Source organism: Grus americana, chromosome 3 (genome assembly GCF_028858705.1).
Source record: "Grus americana isolate bGruAme1 chromosome 3, bGruAme1.mat, whole genome shotgun sequence".
Taxonomy (NCBI): Eukaryota; Metazoa; Chordata; class Aves; order Gruiformes; family Gruidae; genus Grus; species Grus americana.
Window position 1 is genome coordinate 24531959 of NC_072854.1, and position 24840 is coordinate 24556798.

General features: G+C 36.9%; 1 protein-coding gene across 1 annotated transcript in view; it reads right to left on the reverse strand.

The window, feature by feature from the left end:
• The window catches only part of CSMD1 (CUB and Sushi multiple domains 1), a 1238533-nt gene that overhangs the window by 474072 nt on the left and 739621 nt on the right, over positions 1 to 24840 (reverse strand). The window contains exon 6 of the mRNA XM_054821261.1: positions 12809 to 12921. Coding sequence (XP_054677236.1) covers positions 12809 to 12921 — 113 coding nt within the window. The remainder of the gene's footprint in view (positions 1 to 12808; positions 12922 to 24840) is intronic.

Sequence of the window (24840 nt, forward strand, 5' to 3'; positions counted from 1 at the left end):
TAGCAATCTCTAGGTTTTCTTTTTCTGCTTCACTCATACCATGACTTCTTTCTAAAAGTTTAGTATTTATGAGAATAAGAAAAAAACACCATTCTCAATCTTACCATTCAGTTTAGTTTATGAAGGGAATTCTATAATAAATTCCTCAATAAAACAAGGCCCCCGACTCAATAACCTAGGAGGATTCTTGCAAGCTTTGCTTCTCAGCTACCCACTTCTTGACTTTTGCAGAGGCATCACAATTTTTCACAGGATCTCTAGTTTAAACCAGCTTACTGGAATAATCCAACCCTCTGCTGTTTCTGTATTCCCTGCCTGAAGAGTATTCTGTCTAATATGCTATCTTAGTGTGTCTCTCATTAACAGCTTTCAAAATCTTCCCTACTAATCAGTATTATAACTCCAGAGAGCTTCACAGCAGGCATAGATGTTTCTACTATATGGCTACCTGTAAAAGCTGTAGGTTCATGATCAGTTGGCTTCCTTGTTCCATCAATCCAGCAAAGTACTGCCTGTCATTATCAGACCTTCCACCTGCTCCCTGTGCTGGAAATCTCTGCGTGCAGTACTAGCGAACAAATGGTACAGCCCCAAGATAAATTGGTGTCACAATAGATTTTTACACAAATCTTTCTCATTCTATGTGTATAAGGTGACACAGGATCTGCAAGTTTAAAAAGAAGCACAGCAATTTGTTTTCCATTAACCTTCTGCATGTCACTTAGCTGGCCACTTGCCCTGACAGACTGCCTTAGCTCCTTTGTGCTATCAATATATGATATATCATAATAAAACAAGTTCAGCAGGCATCAAGTCTTCACTGCCTGCAGATGTCCTCCATAGTTCTAGAAAACAGTATCAACACAGTTTGCACAATGAATATATACTATCATAGAACACACTGAGTAGTAGTACACAGGGATTGTCTCTAAAAAATAAATCATAAAATGAGATCCACTCAGTTCCTTCTTTGAATACCACTTCAACTATAGTCTTTCAACTATAGTGTCAAAAGCTGTTTTATGGTTTTTCTCCATTAACATCTCCATAGTGCCACTCTGGGATGATCGAAGTGTTCATCAGTAAATCCTGTTCTGAAGTCAACATTTGACCGCCTTTTCAGGTTTTGTAGAGAAATGAAATCTGTAGTTTGGACTGAAAACATCTCTGAAACACAGCTCTTACACTGATCATTTGACTGTTACCCATCACACAGATGAACTTGAATGGACGCTTGTCTTGCATGGTAGATAATGCAAGTGTGGTAATATTGACAGCCCACTATCTGATGCCTCTAATTTCTTCCCATGCAAAACCTGACCATGTCAACACTTTTAGTCTGTGCCAAATATAAAATAATGACTCTAATTGATTTTCTGATTGCATGTAGGTTATGCATGTTTCCTTGAGACCTGCATATCTCCATCACTCCATAAAATTTGCATATCTCCACCACTCGTGCATATGCTCTTATTTTAAATTCTTAGGTCCATGTTCTTCTGTTCCCTCTATATTACTACTAGCTGGTTTAGAGATTAGTGAAACCTACAGTCTCTTCAACATTTTCCAAATGTATATTTTTGCATTGGAAAATAGGAAGTTCATTGATTATACATCAGTTTCATTATATCAGAACAGCATAGAAAACAACTGTCTTAGAAGTTGGGTAGCCTTGGGACAGCAGTGCCTTCGAACAAGGACTATGGAAGACCTGACATTGAGTGAGTGTAACACGATTCTTGGCAAATTGTAGCTACCAAGTCTGGCAGAATGTTCCTTGGTCTGGGGGAATGTTCCCTGCTTTGGAAGTATTTCAACGTGTAAATTAAATGTCATCTTTTATTTTGCAGGTAATTTGGGGAAAACTAGTGACATGTATACAAATGTATACCGAGATGATACACTTCTTTTCAACCACAAATACAGTATTTTGAATAGTTCTAGTGAGACAACACCATGCCAAACAAAAGCCAAAGAATGAACAGCTGTTACTAGATTGGCATCTGCTTAGTGCTAACATCATGAAGCAGCTGTGCCTGAGCCGCCTTAGCAACACTGAGACTTTACTAGACACTCAAGAAAGAAGTATTACCTGTAGCAACCTGATTGGAACTAAGTACAGGCTTCCATCTCTAGTGAGTTCTTTCTTATTTCTTCTGAAAATGCCTAAAAATCAAGGGTTCATAATAATATGCTCCTATATGGTGGCTTAGTAGTAAGATATTTTTAATGGAATGGCCTTGTGTTAAAAAAAATCTGTATGGAATCTGAGTCTTTGTCAAACATCTCACTCTGTTGGCACTGAGAAATCCTAGCTAAACTTTGGACTGAGAGTCTTGAGGACAGAGCTTTACCCTAGGGTCCGATTCTTCTGTACTATTAGTAAGTGTAGTTCTTTCAGATACCTATATTTTCTTTTTGTCACTTTAAGTCAACTTTTGGGCTTTGCTTTAAATTTTGAGAAAAAGAAATATTTTGTGACACCAGAACAGACAGGATGGCAAGTCTCTCTTATGCATGTGTGTTGGCTTTATGAGATAGCAGTTTTAACAATAAATCAAAAAAATATTTCTATTGTTAAGTACTGAAAAAGAAAAAGCTTCAAGGCTCTAAAAATGGGAGGAATAGAGAGAGTTTTATATTAAGGATATGCTGAACTCAATATATATGCCAAATTACTTTTAAAGAGACATCACAGGAGCAGCTATTTTAAGCAGCTAGTTCTTAGAGGTTGTACATGCCACATTCACAAGGAAACAGTTTGAATGTTTTCTCCTGCTCTTTCCTTATCACATGGTATAGACTAACATTAAGCTAATAAAGAATACCTTATAATTTTAGTACAGGGACAAAAGTATATATGCAAAAAAAATCAAAGCTTTTTTCAGAGAGGCTAAATATATATTCAATGTGTGGGAAGGTAAGATGTCAAATATTGATTTCATTATTATAGTTTTTATTGGATTAAAATTCTCCTTTCTGATCAAAGAACCTAAATTTAGAAATGAGAAAATACAGGCCAGTGATTAATGGTGGTAGGTATTTTATATTCTCACGTGCCAATGTAAGATATATTAAGAGACTCAAGTCTTAAGACAGACTGAAAATCAGACTGGAAAAAGATGGTGTAAGTTAATTTCTAAAAAGGGAGCTATTCACAATCAACAGTCATATATGGAGCTTAGGCCAAAAGAATATTACTTTTAATAGAAGAAAGATATATTCCTTCCTACTTCATAAACAAACATTCTCCGAGAACTTATCCCATTGCAGACTTTTACAGATTTTACCATGTAGCTGAATAAATGTCCTTGAAATGTAAATCAATTATACTAAACAAAAGTTCTGGGAAAATATTTTAATACACCCTTACTCAAATCTAAACAAGTCAAAATAAGACTCTCAAATGACTTTCTGATACTAAAATGACTACACTGATAGGATGTGGGGAAATCTGCAGTTACAGTATCAAAGTGAGGAAGAAAGACACAATGTGAAAGGAAAAAAAAAAACCCAAGGGAAGAAAAATGATAAATGAACAAGCATAGTGTATTTACAGCAGCCATGACAGGTGTACAAATACATTTAAGAAAACTTATTTATGACCCTAAGGTACATCACACAGTTTAACATGACTTAGCTAATTAATTTCCTAAGTGTGTGTTTGTTCTGGTTTTTTTTAGAAAAAATAGCAGTAGGAAAAACATAAATGGATGGGGAAAAAAGTTAAATGTAGTTTTATCTGTAGATCCAGTTCTAGTTAGTCTGATATTTCAATATTTTAAGATAGCTAAAATCAGGTAAGTGGCCACTGGAAGTTTCAAATAGCGCCAACTCACAATAAAAATGCAGTAACTGGCAAAAATTACTTCCAATGAGATATGTAAAGAGCTCAACCTCCTTAGTTTATCTAGGAGATTGAGAGGTGACTTGGTGCTTCAAAAATGGGAATTATAAGGTTAAAAAAATGCTTTTTACACTGTTGCGGGAAAACATAATGCCACTACTGGACACAGAAAGATCAAACCACACTAATACAATTGAGAAGACAGGACTACGTATTTAACAGTGGTCATGTTAACCACAGAAAAGAACGATCAAGAGAGATGGTGGATTATCTACTTGTTGATATTTTCATATTGAGACTGGATTACTTTCTTTATAACAAAATTTAAAAAAAATACAAATTATTGTCTCAGTACTATTTAGTGGGAAATCTTTAAGAGAAGATCAGGTTCATGACCACCTGAGGAAGCTGAACATATATAAGTTCATGGGACCTGATGAGATGCATACCAGAGTCCTGAGGGAAGTGGCTGATGTAGTTGCCCAGCCACTCTTCATGATATTTGAAAAGTCATGGCAGCCAGGTGAAGTCCCTGGTGACTGGAAAAATGGAAACATTGCACCCATTTTTAAAAAGGGTATAAAGGAGAACCCTGGGAACTATCAACCTGTCAGCCTTACCTCTGTGCCTGGGAAGATCATGGAACAGATCCTCCTAGAAGCTATGCTAAGGCACATGGAGGACAGGGAGGTGATTTGAGACAGCCAGCATGGCTTCACCAAGGGCAAGTCCTGCCTGACCAACCTAGTCACCTTCTATGATGAAGTTACTATATTAATGGACAAGGGAAGAGCTACGGATGTCATCTATCTGGATTTCTGTAAGGCCTCTGACACTGTCCCCCACAACATCCTTCTCTCTAAATTGGAGAGAGATGGATTTGATGGGTGGGCTGTTCAGTGACTGAGGAATTGGTTGGATGGTCACATCCAGAGGGTAGTGATCGATGGCTCAATGTCCAGATGGAGATCGGTGGCAAGTGGTGTCCTTCAGGGGTCTGTATTGGGACGAGTACTGTTTAATATCTTCATCAATGACATAGTGGGATTGAGTGCACCCTCACGAAGTTTGCAGATGACACCAAGCTGAGTGATGTGATTGAGATGCCTGAGGGATGGGATGCCATCCAGTGGGACCTGGACAAACTTGAGAAGTGGGCCCATGTGAACCTCATGAGGTTCAACAAGGCCAAGTGCAAGGTCCTGCACATGGGTCAGGGCGATCCCAAGCACAGCTACAGGCTGGAAGGAGAATGGATTGAGAGCAGCCCTGAGGAGAAGGACTTGAGGGTACTGGTGGCTGAAAAGCTGGACATGAGCCGGCAATGTGCATCCTGGGCTGCATCAAAAGAAGTGTGACCAGCAGGTGGAGGGAGGTGATTCTGCCCCTCTGCTCTGCTCTCGTGAGATCCCACCTGGAGTACTCTGGATCCATCAGCACAGGAAAGACATGGACCTGTTGGAGTGGGTCCAGAGGAAGGCCACAAAAATGATCAGAGGGCTGGAGCACCTCTCCTATGATGACAAGCTGAGAGAGTTGGGATTGTTCAGCCTGGAGAGGAGAAGGCTTTGGGGAGACCTTACTGCAGCCTTCCAGTACTTAAAGGGGGCTTATAAGAAAGACAGGGACAAACATTTAGGAAGGTCTGTTGTGAGAGGACAAGGGGTAATGATTTTAAACTAAAAGAGGGTAGCTTTAGACTAGATATAAGGAAGAAATTTTTTACAATGAGAGTGGTGAAACTCTGGAACAGGTTGCCCTGTTTATTCTGACTTTTTGATTTTATCAAGTGCTTTTACTAATTTTCTTTTCTAAATTTACTGTAAGGGACAATTATAATTGAAACCCCTGACTAAAAGTACTACGCATCAAGGAAACACCACAAATTCTTTTAACTTATTTCAAACACCATTTCTAAGGTTTTAAAGAATGTGTGGGAAGGATAGACATGCATTTATATGCAGACTCACTGAATTACAAAAATTCATTGAAAGAACTACTTTACCTAGCAGTTGATTTTACATTATTTCACTCATGGTTTTCCATTAGCACACATTTATTTCAGCAGCCTCTATTATATTCATTGTTTGACTTCAGGATTATCTGTTTGTTAAATCCTGAATTATTGAAGGTAGTCAAACACAGCAGATAGATAACTTCTGGTACATAATGATCAAAATACATAATACCTCCTTGAACCTCTCTGATAACTTGCCAAAAATAGCATATTTAATTTGAAACATTCTACAATAGAGATCTGATTCTTACTGTAAAAGTGGAGCATATCCATTAATCAGGTTTTGCTTTGGAAACTTTCTTATTTTACTCTCTTTCTAGGAATTTTGAAATAAATATTTAAGTTACACAGATCAGTTGCAGTTAGTATAGGAAAAAAAGTACAGAAAAAAGTATTGTGATTTTTTCTCTTAAAATGAAAACTAAAGCTATTAAAACAACCTTCTTCTATCGTTCTGGAAATAAGTGAAAGCTAAACATGCGTAGTATACATACTATGCATAGTATGCATAGTATGCATAAATATGCAAAAGCAGGGGATTCATTATCACACCTTTTAAGTCATTCTGTATACAGTGATAAGCTCTGTTGCTGGGAAATGCTAGTTTTTCATCTCACAGTGAGACACTTAATGTTACTTCACCTCTGGCAAATTTATGCATTTATGAAGCACTGGCATAAGACAAATCATACACTCTGCAACTCCCACTGAATATATGCAAAGAGTCTTTGTATATCAGCATAGGTGAGGGCAGAGGGATGAAAAAAAACCAGTTCACAACTGAGTGAATGTAACATCTTTTCCCCTATGGCAATACCATCACAGAACAAGGCAGAACAAGAACTGAGTCCAATTATATCCACTGGGAGTTTTGATTTCCCTGAGACTGGCGTGGCTGATATGGCAGACATGAAGCAGACAAGGCAAAGCATGTCATTGCATTGTAATTTGTTCTGGTGATTTTCAGGGCCATTTAAACCAGGTCTCCTTCTGTCCAGAAACTCTGAAAGTATAAAAAAATTTCCACAGGTTCACTGGGAAATTGAGGCATAACTATTTTTATTGGTGAAATCAACATCAAAAGATCAAAACCCAAACCAAAGTAACAAGGGGGAGCGGGGCAGGGGAAGGAAAAAAAGCCCCAAGGAAAGGGGAAAGCCAAACACCCACCAGTTAGGTATGCCTTTTATACTATATTGTTTTAGTTATACATTCAGCTTGCCAAGCACTTTAAAACTATATACACTGCTTTAATTTTTATGCTAGTGAGCTGGTTTTCTTGACCATGTTAAAAATCAGGGCACTAAATATTGCAAAATATTGCAAGTTATAAAGGTCTAAATTTGAAAAAATTGCTGAACAAATACATGAACTATGCATAGTTTTAAATCTAATTGGTAGTTCCAATATTTTAATTAAATAAATTATAATAATTCTGTTTGCCTATTCAAAAAGCAAATAAAATTAAATTCGCTGTTTGCTAGTATCGGGTTTGGTAGATTGGAAAAAAAAGCAATAATATAGCCATGATAACATGATAAAAAGTATGATATAAATTTGATATGAGTTGAAAAGAATAATTAAAATACCTGTATGTTAACTGTAGAAAAAGCTTCATAATCTGAATTCTCACTAAGAAAAGGAAAAAAAAGTCTCATATGCTGTTGCTTAAAGTGGTGTGTTGTGCTGGCTCCCATATTGACTTGCTTTTTAAAAGCCAGGGATTTTGATAGACCTGTTGGGTTAGGCAATGAGAAGCTCACACAAAGGAGCACAGGGAGATGACAGTAGATGAGAGAGACAAATACCACTTTGCCCCAGCACCTCCCAGGATCATCACAGGAGCCATCAGCCCATCACAGGCCCACCTCCACAAGCCCAGAAGAAACTCAGAGGGTCCTGGGCAAACACGGGAACCCAAATACGCAATGGAGAGACACAATCTCTACACTGCCCTCCCTGGAGCTGAGTGAGGCACCCAGAGGAGGTGGCTACTGAAGGTCCCAGCCAACTGCTGGGAAGGCTATGGGGCCTGGGGGTTGACTGAGACCCACTTGTGTGTCTGTGTGTGCTCACACGTAGGTCTGAGCAGCAGCAACTGGAGTGGGGCTGCAGCCTCAAGGGCTCATATGCCCAGGTGCCAGCAGAACTAACAAGGGGGTTGGCTGTATGTTATTGTTATTAAATAATATTTGGGATTATTTTAAGGTAAATGTGATGAACTTCAAGAAATGAAGCAATTTTTGCTTAGTAGAAGCAGTGTGACTTGTTTCAAACTAGAGTAGAATTTAGAGTCTCAAAAGAGTAAGTAACAATAGGCAACTATTTCATTTTAAATTAATTCGATGATTGCTACTTTTTGGAAGCAAAACTGAGTATCAGGATTAAATCTCTCACCTGTAAAAACAGGCCAAAGTAGAAGAGCAAAAAATGTCAATTTAATCTGCTTCAGTCAGCCTTTCAGCATTCTAAAACTGAGTTAAACCTGCATAGTTCTAGCCTTCATCAGTTCATAACTTAAGTTCATTAAGTTTATACTTCATTATTATATGTTTTTTCTACCATAAAAGTGATTAAATTTAATATTACAAAAACACTTCTCAAAATACACAAATTTCAAAATAGGCTTTTATACTAATGAAATAAGAAGTCTGAGGCACATATTAAATAGGCATTCTTTTGCATTTTCCCAAATGACTGAGTAGGGCCAGAAGCAGCTGCTATCTGCATGGGAAAGGAAACGCTGAATAAATCTTATATGATACACCATGTATTACCTGTAGTGACTTCCAGGACTGAGGAATTCCAGTCCTTCTCAACCTAATTCCCAATGAAACCACAAAAGATGTGTGAGATCAAAACAAATAAATTGCCATTAAAAATACTAAACATATATTTGTGTTTGGGTTTGCATGGCAAGGTTTTGGTAGCGGGGTGGCTACAGGGGTGGCTTCTGTGAGAAGCTGCTAGAAGCTCCCCCTGTGTCTGACAGAGCCAATGCCAGCTGGCTCCAAGACGGACCCGCTACTGGCCAAGGCCGAACCCATCAGCGACAGTGGTGGCGCCTCTGGGATAACAGAGTTAAGAACGGGAAAGCACTGCTGCACAACAGCAGCCAGGGAGAGGAGTGAGAAGATGTGAGAGGAAAAACTGTGCAGACACCAAGGTCAATGAAGAAGGAAGGGGAGGAGGTGCTCCGGCCGCCAGAGTACAGATTCCCCTGCAGCCCATGGAGAAGACCATGGTGAAGCAGGCTGTCCCCCTGCAGCCCATGGAGGTTGACGGTGGAGTAGATATCCACCTGCAGCCCGTGGAGGACCCCAGACCAGAGCAAGTGGATGCCCAAAGGAGGCTGTGACCCCGTGGGAAGCCCATGCCAGAGCAGGTTTGCTGGCAGGACTTGTGACCCCATGGGGGACCCACGCTGGATCAATCTGTTCCTGAAGGACTGCACCCCATGGAAGGTACCCACGCTGGAGCAGTTTGTGAAGAACTGCAGCCCATGGGAAGGGCTCATGTTGGAGAAGTTGGTGGAGGACTGTCTCCCATGGGAAGGACCCCATGCTGGAGCAGGGGAAGAGTGTGAGGAGCCCTCCCCCTGAGGAGGAAGGAGTGACAGAGACAACGTGTGATGAACTGACCACAGCCCCCTTCCCTGAGGTGAGTCTGTTTTGCCCATGACAGTAATTTGTGAATGATCTCTCCCTGTCCTTATCTTGACCCATGAGCCTTTCATTATATTTTCTCTCCCCTGTCCAGCTGAGGAGGGGAGTGATAGAGCAGCTTGGTGGGCACCTGGTGTCCAGCCAAGGTCAACCCACCACAGCCCTTGCAATGCAATCTGCAAATGCACAAGCTCCCACTTTTTGAGGAATATTTTTTTGTAATTTTGTTTTGTCAATAACATTTATACCTGACAGCTATTAAAAAAAATCCATGTGCTATAAGAACTCTAGAATACAATAACTCACTACATGGCAAGGTGTAATAGCCTGCTTTAATTTAATATCTAAGGGCTGCAATCAAAATTACTGACTTCCCTATTTCCCCAAAACAATGGAGATTATTATTCTTGTCCAGCATAATTATATAGCTTTATCACTACACACAAAGAAATCATTTTATGAATGAACCAAGCAAACAATCACAAAAAGACAGCACAGACTGATTTTAAGGGAGTCTTCCTTCTAAGCAAGAAGCAAAAGAAGCAAGCAGTCTAAATAATGTAGGAAAGCAGAGTCCTGAATGTCCTGAGTATGTTCCCCATATCTAGAAACCTAGGAAAATAGAAGAAGACTCAGAAAGATTCTTGGGTGTTGGTCAGACTAGTAATGGGTACTCGACTGTTAGTAAAATAAGTGTTTAATGATTATTTCAGAAAATCTGTGTATTTACTTTAACTGTCTCAAAGACAGGATAGTTCAACTACACATCAATCCCAACTATAATTGGGTATTCTGGAATAGTCTGTTTAAACTATTAGGAATAGTTGCCCATAAGGAAAATGTTTCTCAGAGCTCTCAAAGTCATATAGCATATACTACAGGATTTGCCAGGAGGGCAAATACAAGAATTGTGCCTGAATACAGTCAGACATTAGAGGCGTCCTATCACTGCCAGGGTTTTCTGCCAGAAAATAAGGTCACATATTTCACAGGATTTTTTACTGTTTTTTTATTATTGGCTTAAATAATTATTTTACTTGAGAAAAGCATATAAAATGGAAATATCTGTCAAAGTTGTTGAATTTTAGCAGCTATAAGCTTCGGAAAATGAAAACATAAGGGAGAGGCTGAAATTGCTGAGATATTTTAGCCTGGAGAAGAGAAGGCTTGCAGGGAGCATGTCTTTTTGATGTGTATTAATATCTTATGAGATGAGAGGTGTAAAGAAGATCCAGCCAGATTCTTAACAGTGATATCCATTGACCAGACATGAAGCAGTAAGCACAAATTGAAACACAGGAAATTCCACTTAAAAATAAGTGAAAGCTTTATTATTATGAGCGTAAACACTGGCACAGGTTGCTCAGAGAGGTCGTGAAGTCTCCCACCTTGGAGATACTCAAAACACATCTGGACATAGGCAGCTTGCTCTAGGTGACCCTTATTTGAGGAGGGTACTGGACTAGATGAGCTACAGAGGTCCCTTCCAACCTCTGCTGTTCTGTGATTTGTGGTACCTAGTAGGCTTCTCTAGCTATAAATATAATTGTTACTTCTGCTTAAAATAAAATACCAAATTATTGCTTAGTTCTCAAATACACATGTAATAGAAAGAATTACCAAAGCTGTGTAATAAAAAGAAATTAATGAAGCTGTTAGATTAACCAGATTTTGATATCACTCTGAATTTTCCATCTTATGTGTGTTGAAAGACTCTCCTAGGTCTTAGCACAATTTATAATGTCTATATCACTAACATAGGAATTTATTTAATTGCTGTTGACCCTGATAAGATATATAGCTGTGTCTCATGTAATTCAGATATGTCTGTATTTAACACAGTAAATTGTATAAACCTGCATTTTAAAAGGATGGTTTAAATTAAGGAAGGAAATTTCCATAAATGTAAGAATCTGAATTGTAATAAGATACTTGCACTTGTCATTCATGAGCAGTATTCTATATCAGTGAAGTTTACCCTCACACCCAATATCTGATGTATTATGCAGAGCAACAGATATACCTCCACAATAACAATCTCCCCAGATATTTCCCTAAAGCTTTAATTCCATAGTGAGTATTTGGCTAGAGGTAAGATATATTGAAAAAGAACAAAAAAGTAGTTTTCAGTGTTGGTTATTCTATCCCAAATTTTCCTTTGTTATTCTGTTGATTCTTAGATTTCTGGTGCATCAGCAAGATGAGCCACATTGTTTTTGTGATCTCTGGTTAATAGGCTTAAGAGACAGAGTTAACATAAGCAGTGCATTTAGATTCATAGTCACCAATAGTGGTATTATATATGCATCCTCAGCAAGCTTTTTAAAATAACTTATAAGTGCAAAGGATCAGAGAATACATACTCATGTTGAGTTGCCAAAATCAAATGGAATTTCACAGATTTCTATCTTTTACTAAAATTGTCAAAATCTTTTTTTAACAGAAAAGAACTATGTATGTCAAATGCTTTTATATGCATTACACATAAATGTCATCATCACTAGAAACATATAGCTGTTGAAGTGTATTTGTCATTTCTAAAGTGATACAGACCCTACAGTTTCAGGAAAAAAGGAAGGTCTGAACTCATAAATGATTTGATGATGTGTGGGGTAAAATGATTGCTTATGTAAGCACAGAATTTAAAAGTACAGATAAATTAAGAAGCTCTTCTATTTTGATCTTGAGTAATGATTTATGAAGTACAAAAATCAATAAAGATTCCATTCTAAAAATCTGCATTTTAATGAGTATCTTGGTGAACATAAGCAGCAATTGACAGCAACACTGACATCCTCTTCTCTTCTTTTAACGTTGTATATGTAAATCTACGCAGAAGCCTGAAATATGATTTGTGCTATGCTAGGGATGAGTTCAATTCCCAAATGATGAACGTAACTGCCGGATAAGAGTTAGATTTGAGTAATGAAGGAAAACAATGTTTAGATAGGGGCACGCCTTTGTATGCAATTGACTTTCTGCAAGTTGCATTCCAGCAAAGATCAGACTGAATGCAAAGCAATTTATTAAAGAAAAAGCGAGCAAGCAAATACGTACTTAAAGCAAACTGCAATGTGAAGCACAGATACTGTTTCCAAAAGTAAACCCCTAGACATACTTGATCACAAAAGGATAACAGCTACTCAGTGTAGGAGCGGTGATAGTATGAGTCAGCTCTTTACTACATCCCTGATATTTAAACAAAAATCTCTGTCACCACCACTTTAGCAATGCTTAAAGGGAAAGGATTTTTTCGCTGCACTTCTATACGTTTCTTACCTTGGAACTGAGCATTAAATCCCTTTCGTCGGTGGTTGCTGTCAGATGTAAAATGGAGTCGTAACCAGTTCTTACTGCTGATAACAGGAGAAGGTAGATTCATACCAGTCAACCTGGAAAAAGAAAAAAGAATCTAATGTAAATGGCTGAAAAATTCATGTGTACTATACTTAAATGAGAAGAAACCTCCCCAGCAAAATAGCCAAAATATATTGTTGTACAATGATTCACTGTTACCTAATCTCAATTTATTACTAGCTTAGTAACTATTATCCTGGGAGAAATGTTTTCTTTTTCATTACAGCTAGCCATTTCATGGTCAAAATTTGTATTTCCAAACTACTTTTTTGTGAATTAAAGAAGAAAAGCAATCTTGTGCCCATGTGTGTACACACGTGCGTGTGTATGTATGCATGCATGTGTCAAATCATTCAGCAAAAAATAAGCAAATATCATTATGGTAAAATTTTATTATCTGGCTGCCTGCTGTGTCAGTTAACTCACAGGAAAACACATCTCAGGTGTTAAGAAGGATAAATAAGAGTTATTGGCATTAGTTAATGTTAAGCTGGGGTGGTAAATTATTAGTAACTAACTATCCTGCTAGAACTGGTTTGTGTACATTAACTCCTATACATATTTAATAAAAAATGAAGTTTAATCATAACTAAATACAGGCTAGCTAGCTTGCATTAACTATGGATATTGTGTAGAAAGAATGTGAACAATATAGGCAACGGGCCCTTAGACCACATTGGGTCATACAATAGTCTATCATTGCACCACATCATTTGTTAATGTGAACACGCTCAAGTAGTTACCACAGAGGACCTGATATGATGTAAATTCATGTCTTAGTTTACCAGGTGGCATTTTTTTGTATGACCTTACCCCAAGTTTCAGATTTAAACTTTTTTTTTTTCTTTCTGAATAACTCTGGAGAACTACAAGAAATGTAGTTTTTCCCTTTCAAAAATGTTGGTTATTTGAAACAAACCCCAAAATGATCAATATCAGAAATTCTCAGCTTAGAGTAACTTGTGTGAGGTTATATTTGCCAATACTAGAGTAGACATAGTACTTATTATCAGAGCTAAAAAACAAACAAAAAAAAAAACCTGAAATGAGATTTTATCTCTCTGAAATGAATCAATGTAGTGATATAGATGCCTTTTTCATTGCAATATACAATTTCAAAGTTTCATTAAATATCTTAGATTACTAGGAAACCTATCATGTTAGTATTCCATCTGGAGTAGTCTATTTAGAGTCCTGGCTGAGTCTCTTTTCTTTCTGTAATGGAATAAGACCAACATACTGAAATATATAAATTCTTAATCAAATGTTCTGTATTTTTTTCTTCATTAGGACATATAAACTACATCAGAGAAATTTCTGTTCTCATTTATAGTCTCATTTTCTTCATCCAGCTGTTAAAAAAATAAGGAACAACAAAACTCTACTTAAATTATTTTAACAGCTTTGATTGAAAAGAATGATAGATTGTTTAAAGGAGGATTTATACATTTCAAAATATCGGGACTGGCATTTAATAGTTCTTACAGGTGTTGGTCAAAACATTCAACCCTGTGTATGTTTCTACATCTCATTCAAATAGACTTTTATATTTTACAGACTCTTCCATAGGCTCTTTAGACCATTTTAGAGCATAGTGTATTTTAAAAACTCCTTAGAGCAGGCACTCTAAATATTTCTGTGAACTGGAATTTGCTATTTCAAAGCTACTTAGAATTTGAGTGTACCTATAGAAACCACTGTGATATAAGAAAAAACAAAACCATAAGTGGAATACCAAGAATATTTATTTAATTTGCTATGCTAAATCTAAAAGTTTTTACTATATATAGGCTGCAGTTCATATCACTTAACTGATGACTCATATGTCCAAATACACAAACTCATCTCCTAGAAATAGTGCTCTGGGGGTTGGTTTTCTTTTTTAAATGAAATATTATACACGTAGTACCATTCTATCTGGCATATCTAGAGTTCCGAATTTTGAAGTCTGGCTGAAATATTGAATTGTTATATGAATTAAATTGTACATTAATAAAAGAGTAAAAGAATAAAAGAGTAACAATAAAAGCATATTCAAAGCAGATCTTTCATTATCTATATTTCGAATAAACAGCTATTTCCCAGACACACAATACGGACAAATATTTTCAGATCTATGTGAACTCTACAAGGTACAGCTAAATAGTCTCAAATCTTCCCATTACCCTAACAAAGATAAGGCTAATATGATCATGACACACAGAGAGTATTTTAAGCAACCAGTTTTTTCAGAGTTTTAATTTAGCTGTATGATTTCTATGCTACTGCATACTAGACAGGAATATGTTCTTTACCAGCAATGCCGTTGGTGTTTTAATTGAAGAAAATGAGAAAGTGAAATATGACTTAGTGGCTAATTTAGTTGTAAGGCTGGTTTGGGAAGCAAGCTTATAACCAGTGTATTATACATGCTTTTTTCTGTAGTGTTCAAAACTTTTTCACTATAGTACACAAATTCAGAAATGGCAATGAATTCTGAATGGGGGGTCAGTCCTGTGGCCCACACGTGTACATCAAAGGGGATGCCCCTACATTAAGTACTTCACTCTCTGGCATTCATCCTATGCAGGTGGGGCTTCCCATGGACAATACTGGAGTTTCCAGTAGTGGCAGATCTAAAAGTTTGTGGATACAGTGTAAAATTGCTCCTTACATGTTAACTGACTATTTAACTGGGATTTCTGAAGGACAGGCAAGCTGAGCTGCATGTGAAAAAGAGAGGTGCACATGGTTAACGCTGAAAGTAAACTGATTTGTTTCATGCTTACTTATTTCTAGGTCTTATTTATCAGGGAATAGGACTCGAATATCTCCAACACACAGCAAATGTCAAAATATAACAAAAGTTTTAATAATATTACAGGTGTGCTCCTTGGAGAAAAGTAAAAACCAGTACTGTCAAGGAAATTTCATTTTCAGTCCCACAAAACCGGATATTATATCCAACACAAAAGATACAAAATCTAGGGAAGAGGTCCCTAAACACATGGTCATTCATTTTTACGGTATACAAAATGCAACTCCATGGCCAGGGGAAGGGCTTTTAAGTCATCTATTTGAGTTCACCAATAGAGAGGCTGGACATCACTACTCAACTAAGACGACAGAATGATCCCTCCCAGTCCCACAAAAAACATCACAGTGCTTCTTCTGAGGCTGCAGAAAGAGGAGGAATGTTTTATTTGAGCTTTACCAGTTGAGAGGTGTATCACATACCACAATTTCTGGCTAAGTGCCCATATGCTTTCTGTGTGCTGGTATCAGTGCAGTGTGCTTCTTCAGACTCAGCCTTTACCATTATGGGCTAAGTTTTGCTATTAATTGAGTATTCATGGAAAACAAGCAGTTTGGTTATGTCCGTACTAGTAAATTGAACAGTGGCACTTCACACCAGTTCCTGCTTGAGAATCTACACTATTAAAGGTAACAACAACGAATCATAGAATCGTAGAATCACAGAATGGTTTGGGTTGGAAGGGACCTCAAAGATCATCTAGTCCAACCTCCCTGCCATGAGCAGGGACATCTTTCACTAGACCAGGTTTCTCAAAGCTCCATCCAATGTGGCCTTGACCACTTCCAATGATGGGGGCATCCACAACTTCTCTGGGCAACCCGTTCCAGTATCTCAACACTCTCATCATGAAACTCTTCTGCCCATGACTAACTAGTGCTCCCTCAATCTTTCCTGGGCACAGTGTAGGTATTAATCTAAACTACAGTGTCCCAACAGACATTGTGAATGTGATCACCTCTTCTGAGGTGACACTAACAGGCAAGACTTAATCATGCCATTAGGTTGCTCTGAAAGCAAAGGTGTAAATAAAGCAAAGTTCTCTCTACTTCAAGTGGGCACATACAGTATTAATTCCTGTTGCATATGAATAGAAATAATTTTAGCTCAGATTAGATATTAACTCTAAAATTAGATGAAGACTTGGAACTCCTTTATATCAGACAGAAATTATTCAGATGAGGTAAAGAACCACATTTCTTAATATCAAAGTTCTCCTTAGAAGCTTTCATGCTTTGATATTTATTGAGGATTTCTCCAATGTTGTCTAAAAAGAATATTGGCAGTCTTTTTCACTTCTTTTTTAACTGAAGACATTTATTATTTGAGGAGTAATACAAAAGAAATTGAATTCTTCAGTTCTGTTTGAGTTCTGCCTCTGCTCTGACAAGGGTAATGCTTTTCTGAACCTAATTTGAAAGCCCTGCATGTGATAGCCTGACTTGGACAGAAGAAGTGATATCTAACCTAAACTACGTACATGCGTATATATAATTTTATTTGGGCATTTTCTGGAAAAACTTGGTCTGATCTGCAGAAATGTTGAGTCTTCACATCCACTACTGATGTCAGTCAGGCCCTTAGCTTCTAACATAAGGGGGTAAAAATTGGTTGTCACTTGTTCAAGTGAGGGGATTTGAATGCTCTGTGCTAAATAGTATTTGAGGCCATGCACTGAATGGGGATTAAAGGAAACATAAAATAGTTCTTCATTCAATGAGTATCAATCGTTCAGTGACCTGTTAAAGCACAACCTCATGGGAAAAAAACAAAGAGAGCACCATTTTTCAAATAACATTGTATAACGATGCATTTACCTCAGGGCTCGGGATGAAGATTGCACGGGGAACCTCAAATCTCTCATTTCTGAATACTAGATGTTGCACTGTGCTCTATGGAATGAGGCAGACTTCCAGAGAATTCCTGAGTGTGCTGCCTGTTACAGCATCATAAAGAACTAAAGGGCTAAGTTTTGAGAGCTTTGTAATTATATTAGCATCATACTATGCCTCTGCTGATAAACACCGCTTCTCACAAGAAATAATGAGTAATAATTAAACCATCTCAGCTACTCTCCTTCTAGACCTGAAGGCAGCCTGGCTGCAGCAGGATCAGAGATAGCACAGGAGGCTCTCTTACTGTTGATTATTGTGAGGAGTAGATAAACTTTTTCATGTTTTACTGCTTTAAGTGATGTTTTAATTTTGATTCTTATTCTATAATTTCCTCACACAGACACTAATCTACTGTTTATACAATAATAAGGCATTCTATTTTCATATAATCTTGCAGGAGTAATGTTTTACTTATGTGTAGCATATCAGATATAGAAACATAATGTCCTTGGAAGTCTCTATTGCATTATCAAGAGATTGTGATAGGTTTTATTACAATTATTACTAACCTGTTTGTCAGCAAAATATTTTTTTTTTAGCTAAAACTTTACAGTAGTTATAAAATCTTGTTTGACTCAAATTCAGGTATAGCAACACTATATTTTATTAAGAGAATTATCTACAGAAGAAGAACAATTTTGGTTTTGATTGTGGATTTGCTAAGAAAATAATTATTTTTTTTGTCTGAACAAATAAACCAAAACTTGTTTCCTTTATAGGGTTCTTGACATTGTTTTGACTATGACTGAAAGAAAATCTATACTTGTAGAAAAAATATTAATATATCACTTCTGTGAAATTGAAAATGCAGAATTAAAATACATGAAATCTGTTGGTTTTGGAGGTTATTTGGTCAACTCATTTACCCTTATCTTTCTAATTTAGCTATTTTCCCTATTTTGTATTCAGTCAACATCTATATGTGGATGAATTAACATTATTTATTCCAAAATATAGTAAAGTAATAAATAAAATTAATTAAATCAAATGTAAACAAATTAAAATGAGATTTGAATATACAAGCTGTATAAGGACTAGTTCAGACTAAAAAAATACACAGAAGCCTTCCAACAAAACTCATTATGCATCAGTTTTGAATACCTCTGCTATTTCTATATTCATTTAAACACAAAAGTATTTCTATTTTTAATGATTTAAAAATATATATATAAAAATTGTAAAATATTTACTGAGGTTTATAACAGGTCTCTGGGTTAGGAGCTGAAGAGAGAAAACAGTGTACCCTAATTTTCAGTTTGGAACTAACTTCTATTCCGAAATCCTCTCAGCTAAAATATTTATACAAGAATCCATGGAGATACATGTCAAAACGAGAACTTCCAAGGATCATCCCTTGCTACTCAACAAAATAACATGAAGTAATTTACAAAGGGGTGAAGTATGATGGCTGCAGCAAATACATGAAGACAATGTGTGTGCATATGTGTATATATCCTCTGTACATGTATTATATTCTATATGTATGTATAGAAATAGCTATATTTTATATAGATATATGAAAAAAGGATGTTAGAGGTATATTGCCTCAAACTCATTGTAACACCAGGATAGTCAAGACTCTATCTCGTATCAACCAAGAGCAAGTAATGAGCTGTATTTGTCCCATGTTTGTACATGTATAGCTTTATAAACTGCATTAAAGGGCACATATGACATCGAAACATGCATACTGATGCTGCAGTTTCACACAGAGATGAGATGCTCCAACAAGCGGCTGCTGACTAAAAGTGTGATGTTCTCTTCTGTTCTTCCTCCTGCATTTACTATTCCTTCCTCAGTCCTTTCCTTTTGTATTGCCCCTCCTCACGTGTATATCAACTTTGATTCTTGCTGGAATTTCTGTGATCTGATTTAATTCATTAAAATAGCAGAAAATTACCTTCCCCCCCGCCCCCAGCTGGGAACATCTGTGTGCCATTATAGTGAATTAAACTGCTCATGGAAAGGAGAGACAAGAATCAGAGCTGGCACAAATTCAGTTTCAGGAGCACAGGAAAGTAAAGTCAAATGAAGACTCACTGCATGTTGTGGAGCTGGAACTGCAGGTCACCACTGGGGGAAGGAAGAATTTATTGCTAAATATGTTAGGGGACAACTCAACAATGTATAAAAGCAGACAGCTGGTCTAACAACAAGACTATTTGCATTACCAATGAAGTGAAACAATACTTGTTTTGCTTGATAAGAGAGGCCAGACTATCTCCTAGATAAGAACTAAATAAAACAGTTTCACAGAAAAAAATTAAATCATCTCTTCTTCATGTCAAATTTGAAATAAGAAACTATTTATAACAGCTAACATAATATAGCAGGAAAGGGTTCAGAAGTGGGGAGAGGGAGAGAGAAGGGAAGGGTGAGATGTTTCTCATTTTCTCATTTAAAGTAATTAAATCAAGCATGATTTTTCTCTCCTTCACCTGTTTCCATAACCATGTGTAAATGGTTATTTATTCTAAATGCTGTGAATAAATACTTTCATTTGCATTTTACCTTAATATAGCTTGGGATAAGAATGAATTCAAATGAGTGAATAAGTTTTTGAGTGAGCTCTTTTTCACCCTAAAGCTATAGAGATGTAGAAGCCCCTTAGCAAGTCTTATTGTACCCCTAGATACTCTCCTGAGAATTGTTCAGGATAACAGGGAATATCCCTGGGAAGCTGAATGAGACTGATAGAGCTGCTTTCAGGTGAGGCAGGAAAACTGATGACTAAGAGTGACCCAGGAGGCTCTTGCTGTACAGGAAAAATTTGACAAACACCTTAAGTCCTGAGGGACCACAAGAAGTTTGCCACAGAATTTTATATCAAAATATTTTATCAGTCTAGGCCTAATAAAATAGCTTGAATGAAACCCAGAATTGGTGAGAACAAAAAGATGGAAGAAAGAAAAATAAATATAGATGAGTAAGGGAATAAGCCCAAGAACACAGTCTTAACAAGAGATCGTAAATTTCAATGACTCAGATCCTTTTAATTAAGTAGTCTAAGAATGCTACGTTTTTTTCTCAGTTTTCCTACATATTGAGAATAGAAAGTTTAAACATGCTGTGCAAGTTCCTCTTCAAAATGACATAACCAAAATAAAAGACTATGTTCCATAATTGTGTTATATGGAGCCACTGCAAAGTTATTATAGTCATTAAGCTCATTAGTAACTTCATTGTATTATAAACAAACATTGCCTTGTAAACATTTTGGATATATGTTTTATATGGAATGATTAAAAAGAGAAGAATAAGAAGACTGCTTTGCCTGTGATAATGAATTTTGAAAATCTGATGAAGTTGTTATAGAACATTTTCAAAGTCTGGTAAAATGTTAGTCATTCCCTTCTCATGGAACTTATTGTTACATTGAAACATGCTGATGACTGATCTATTTAAAACTAAATTCTTATAATTCAATATAAAATTATTTCATGTTATATGTTTTTCCCATCAAACAAAGGTTTAAGTGACAAGGCCACAGTCAGATAGCTTAAAATGGAAATTTAAGCATAAATTTGATATATTTTTTCAAAAAATTGTTCAAATGATACCCTCCCAAGATATAGCTTAAGTTTCTCACGTTGTCTTAGCAGAAGTTTACGTGCATGCTCAGAAGCACTTTGGCCTGGAGCAATGAGGCGAAAAAGACGGGCTTCACCTTATCTAATTTCAGCTCTTGGCAGTGCAGTGGTCGCTATCTGGGCTAGGTTCCCTGTATAGTCAATGGAGAAGAATAAGTATTTTGGGAGTGCATATTATCTGAGGTATTTTAGACTTCCCCATTAGTTTGAGATGAATCTCACCTTAGAAATGCAAGAGGCAGGGTGACCAGATCAGTAAGTATCAACACCTGAGCATCATCCAAGGCATATAAATGTTATTATAATTCAGCTCATAGGACATGACATAACTTTATACTCTGAAGACAACTTTCTTCACACTAATTATTCTAATTTTGTGCACAAAAGTCTCCAGCCTCTTTTGTGTATTTGGTTGTACCCCACACTAGACATTATATTTGCACATACTTTGTATTTGGCTGGAGGTTAAAGCCAAAGGCAAGATTTTTTTATTTTTTTAACTGGTGTTTGTAAAAGAGCTTTATTAAGAACATCTTGGTTTATTGATTCAACAGTGTTAGTAAATATTTTTCTTTATTATTGCTCTGATATTTGACAAACATCATAGGGACAATATTCCATGGCACTCTGGATAGAATATTCTTTCTCTGGAAGATTATTACTGCTCTCAAGCTGATGAATAAAAGAACAATAATTCCTTATACATCTAGGTTTTTTCCAATATATGGCTTTCATTGTCCAGCAGAAGTGGAACATTAAGTTCTAGGACACAGCAATCAATTGGATTTTATTGTTCAATACAGTGATATTCAACCCAGGCCCTAGGTATTGCAAGCCACTCTTCCATAGCTTTCAAGTTCTTCTGTCCAGAGCCAGGGAAGATGAGTGTAGGGTCCTAAAGTTAGTAAGGCAGCTGTCCTGAAGGGAAATTAAAATTTAAAACAAGCTCACAATTTAACAAATATAAAACTAAATCGTGGGCCTTTTTTGTTGCTACCTATAATTGAGCACTTCAGAGATAAAATTCTGCTTTAAAAATTCTTCCCTGGTTGAGTGTAATTATTAATAGCTGCAATGATAAAATATAGATCTTACAGCATACATAGTATTCTGTTTAGGAGCACTGCAGCTATAGTGTTTTTACTGCCATTATCCAGATGGACATTTTTATTAACATACTGAAAACTGAAGATTTTTTACTGTGTTCATATTAATCCTTTAGCAAATTCTCTAGTGTACCATATAGGGAAAATTTTAATTTCTCTGATAAAATTCAGGAAAAAAAAGTTATTCTCTAATATTCTATAATGTCTTTGCATTTGTCATTGCTATTGTAATATTTTTTTAAAAAAAGCTAAAATGAATACACAAATATAATGAATTGAAAAATGTTTTTCAATTCAGTGTAACTAATTTAATTTCATTACTTTAGTAACTGTTCTCCATTATGTATTTTATATTGGATGAGTTGTTCTTTTTTCTTGAATGAAAGATTGCAGGTGTCCCATTTGGTTTTGTTATAAAATGACTAATGGAAAAAGAAATCAAGGGGAAAAAACTAATTGAAAAAAGTCATTAGAAGGAATACTTCATAATTTTTTTTTTCTTAGATTTTCCTTTGCAGAAGTCCTCGCCCTGAGGAGAAGGACTTGGGGGTATTGATTGATGAGAACCTCAACATGAGCCGGCAATGTGCGCTTGCAGCCCAGAAAGCCAACCGTGTCCTGGGCTGCATCAAAAGAAGTGTGACCAGCAGGTCGAGGGAGGTGATCCTGCCCCTCTACTCCGCTCTTGTGAGACCCCACCTGGAGTACTGCGTCCAGCTCTGGGGGCCCCAGTACAGGAGAGACATGGAGCTGTTGGAGCGAGTCCAGAGGAGGGCCACGAAGGTGATCGGAGGGCTGGAGCACCTCTCCTATGAGGACAGGCTGAGACAGTTGGGGTTGTTCAGCCTGGAGAAGAGAAGGCTCTGGGGAGATCTAATTGTGGCTTACCAGTTTCTGAAGGGGGCCTACGGGAAAGATGGTGAGGGACTGTTTATCAGGGAGTGTAGTGACAGGACAAGGGGTAATGGGTTTAAGCTGAAGGAGGGTCGATTTAGATTAGATGTCAGGAAGAAATTCTTTACTGTTAGAGTGGTGAGGTACTGGAACAGACTGCCCAGAGAAGTTGTGGATGCCCCCTCCCTGGAAGTCTTCAAGGCCAGGTTGGATGGGGCTTTGGGCAACCTGGTCTAGTGGAGGTTGTCCCTGCCCATGGAAGGGGGGGTGGAACTAGATGATCTTTGAGGTCCCTTCCAACCCAAACCATTCTATGATTCTACGATATTGTACCTTCTGCCTAAGAAAAACCCCACAGATCTCTGTATTTAAAAAGCTCGGTCCATATATGGGGACATTTAGCAACAGTCTCTAAAGGATGAATGTAAGAATATTTTTAACAGCTCTTCTAGACTGTGCCTTTCTGCAGTGACTATAAGGAATGAGTTTAGGATCAATATATCTGACATGTTCAATAATAAAAATAAAAAAAATCTCATGATTGTTTCTCTATCTTCTTTTAGGATCCTCTATTATGGATCTCTCAGACCATAAATCAATGAAATCCCGTTATCTTACAATAGAGTTAAGCAATATCTGGTGAAAGAACATAAATCATTGTTTCCCAGATGCAGACTGGGGGCGGGGGGGGAGGGCAGGTGCTAATAGACAGCATTTGAGGTCTTCCAAGGATACAACTGTACACAGTTTAACTTATTTTCTGAATAAAAAAGTACATTTCCTCCTAGAAACTTTATGAGATTACATTTCTGTTTCATAATAGTATCTCTCAGAATATAGTTATTTTTAAACACTTATATTTACAGAGTTTACTAAGATTCCATGAAAAAACAGTACCCACCTAATCAAAATTGAGGATAAAATTACCAGGATAAGGAAATTTCATAAATATTATTCAGTCTTTATGTATATAATCAGATAGATTAACTGAACTGTGCACAGTGACATTTGATAATGCTCCAATGTAATACATCTCGCAGTTTTTTGTTCATCAGTGAAGTATCATGTTTTGCTTACGTATCATGCACTTTCATTTTCCCATAAATATATTTAAATTTCCTAGAGCTTACAAACAATAAGTGACAATAAGTGACAGGTCTAACGAGTATGAAAAGACTTCATTATTAAAAAGACTCTACATTTGGCAACCACAGATAGCCCAAGGCATGGGAGTCCATCTGACTTTGTACCTCATTGGATCTGAAGAGCCTGACTCAGGGACATCTCCTGGAAAGTAAGCATATGCTAGGTTTCATCATTTCATTTCATATGCCTAATTATAAATCTGAATAAAGTAATATGAATCCAAGTCTAAGGTCTTACCTACAGCCTAGAGTAGAAAAAAAACTTCAGGGGTCTTTGTCCTTTCAGAATCCAATGTGCTTTACTGAGATTTGGTATATAAAAGACAATGGAGTAAGCAGTAGCAACTAACTTTACGTATAACCACCTAGAGATTCTAAAAAGAAAAGCTGCAGTCCTCCTCAACCTACACTTCTTGAACAATTTCCAAAGGCTACAGGATGCCTTGCTCACCAGGGTATGGGTGCCATGGGAGTGAACAGAAAAATGGCATACTATATAACCAAAACAAGAATTGCAGCTCATACGGAGA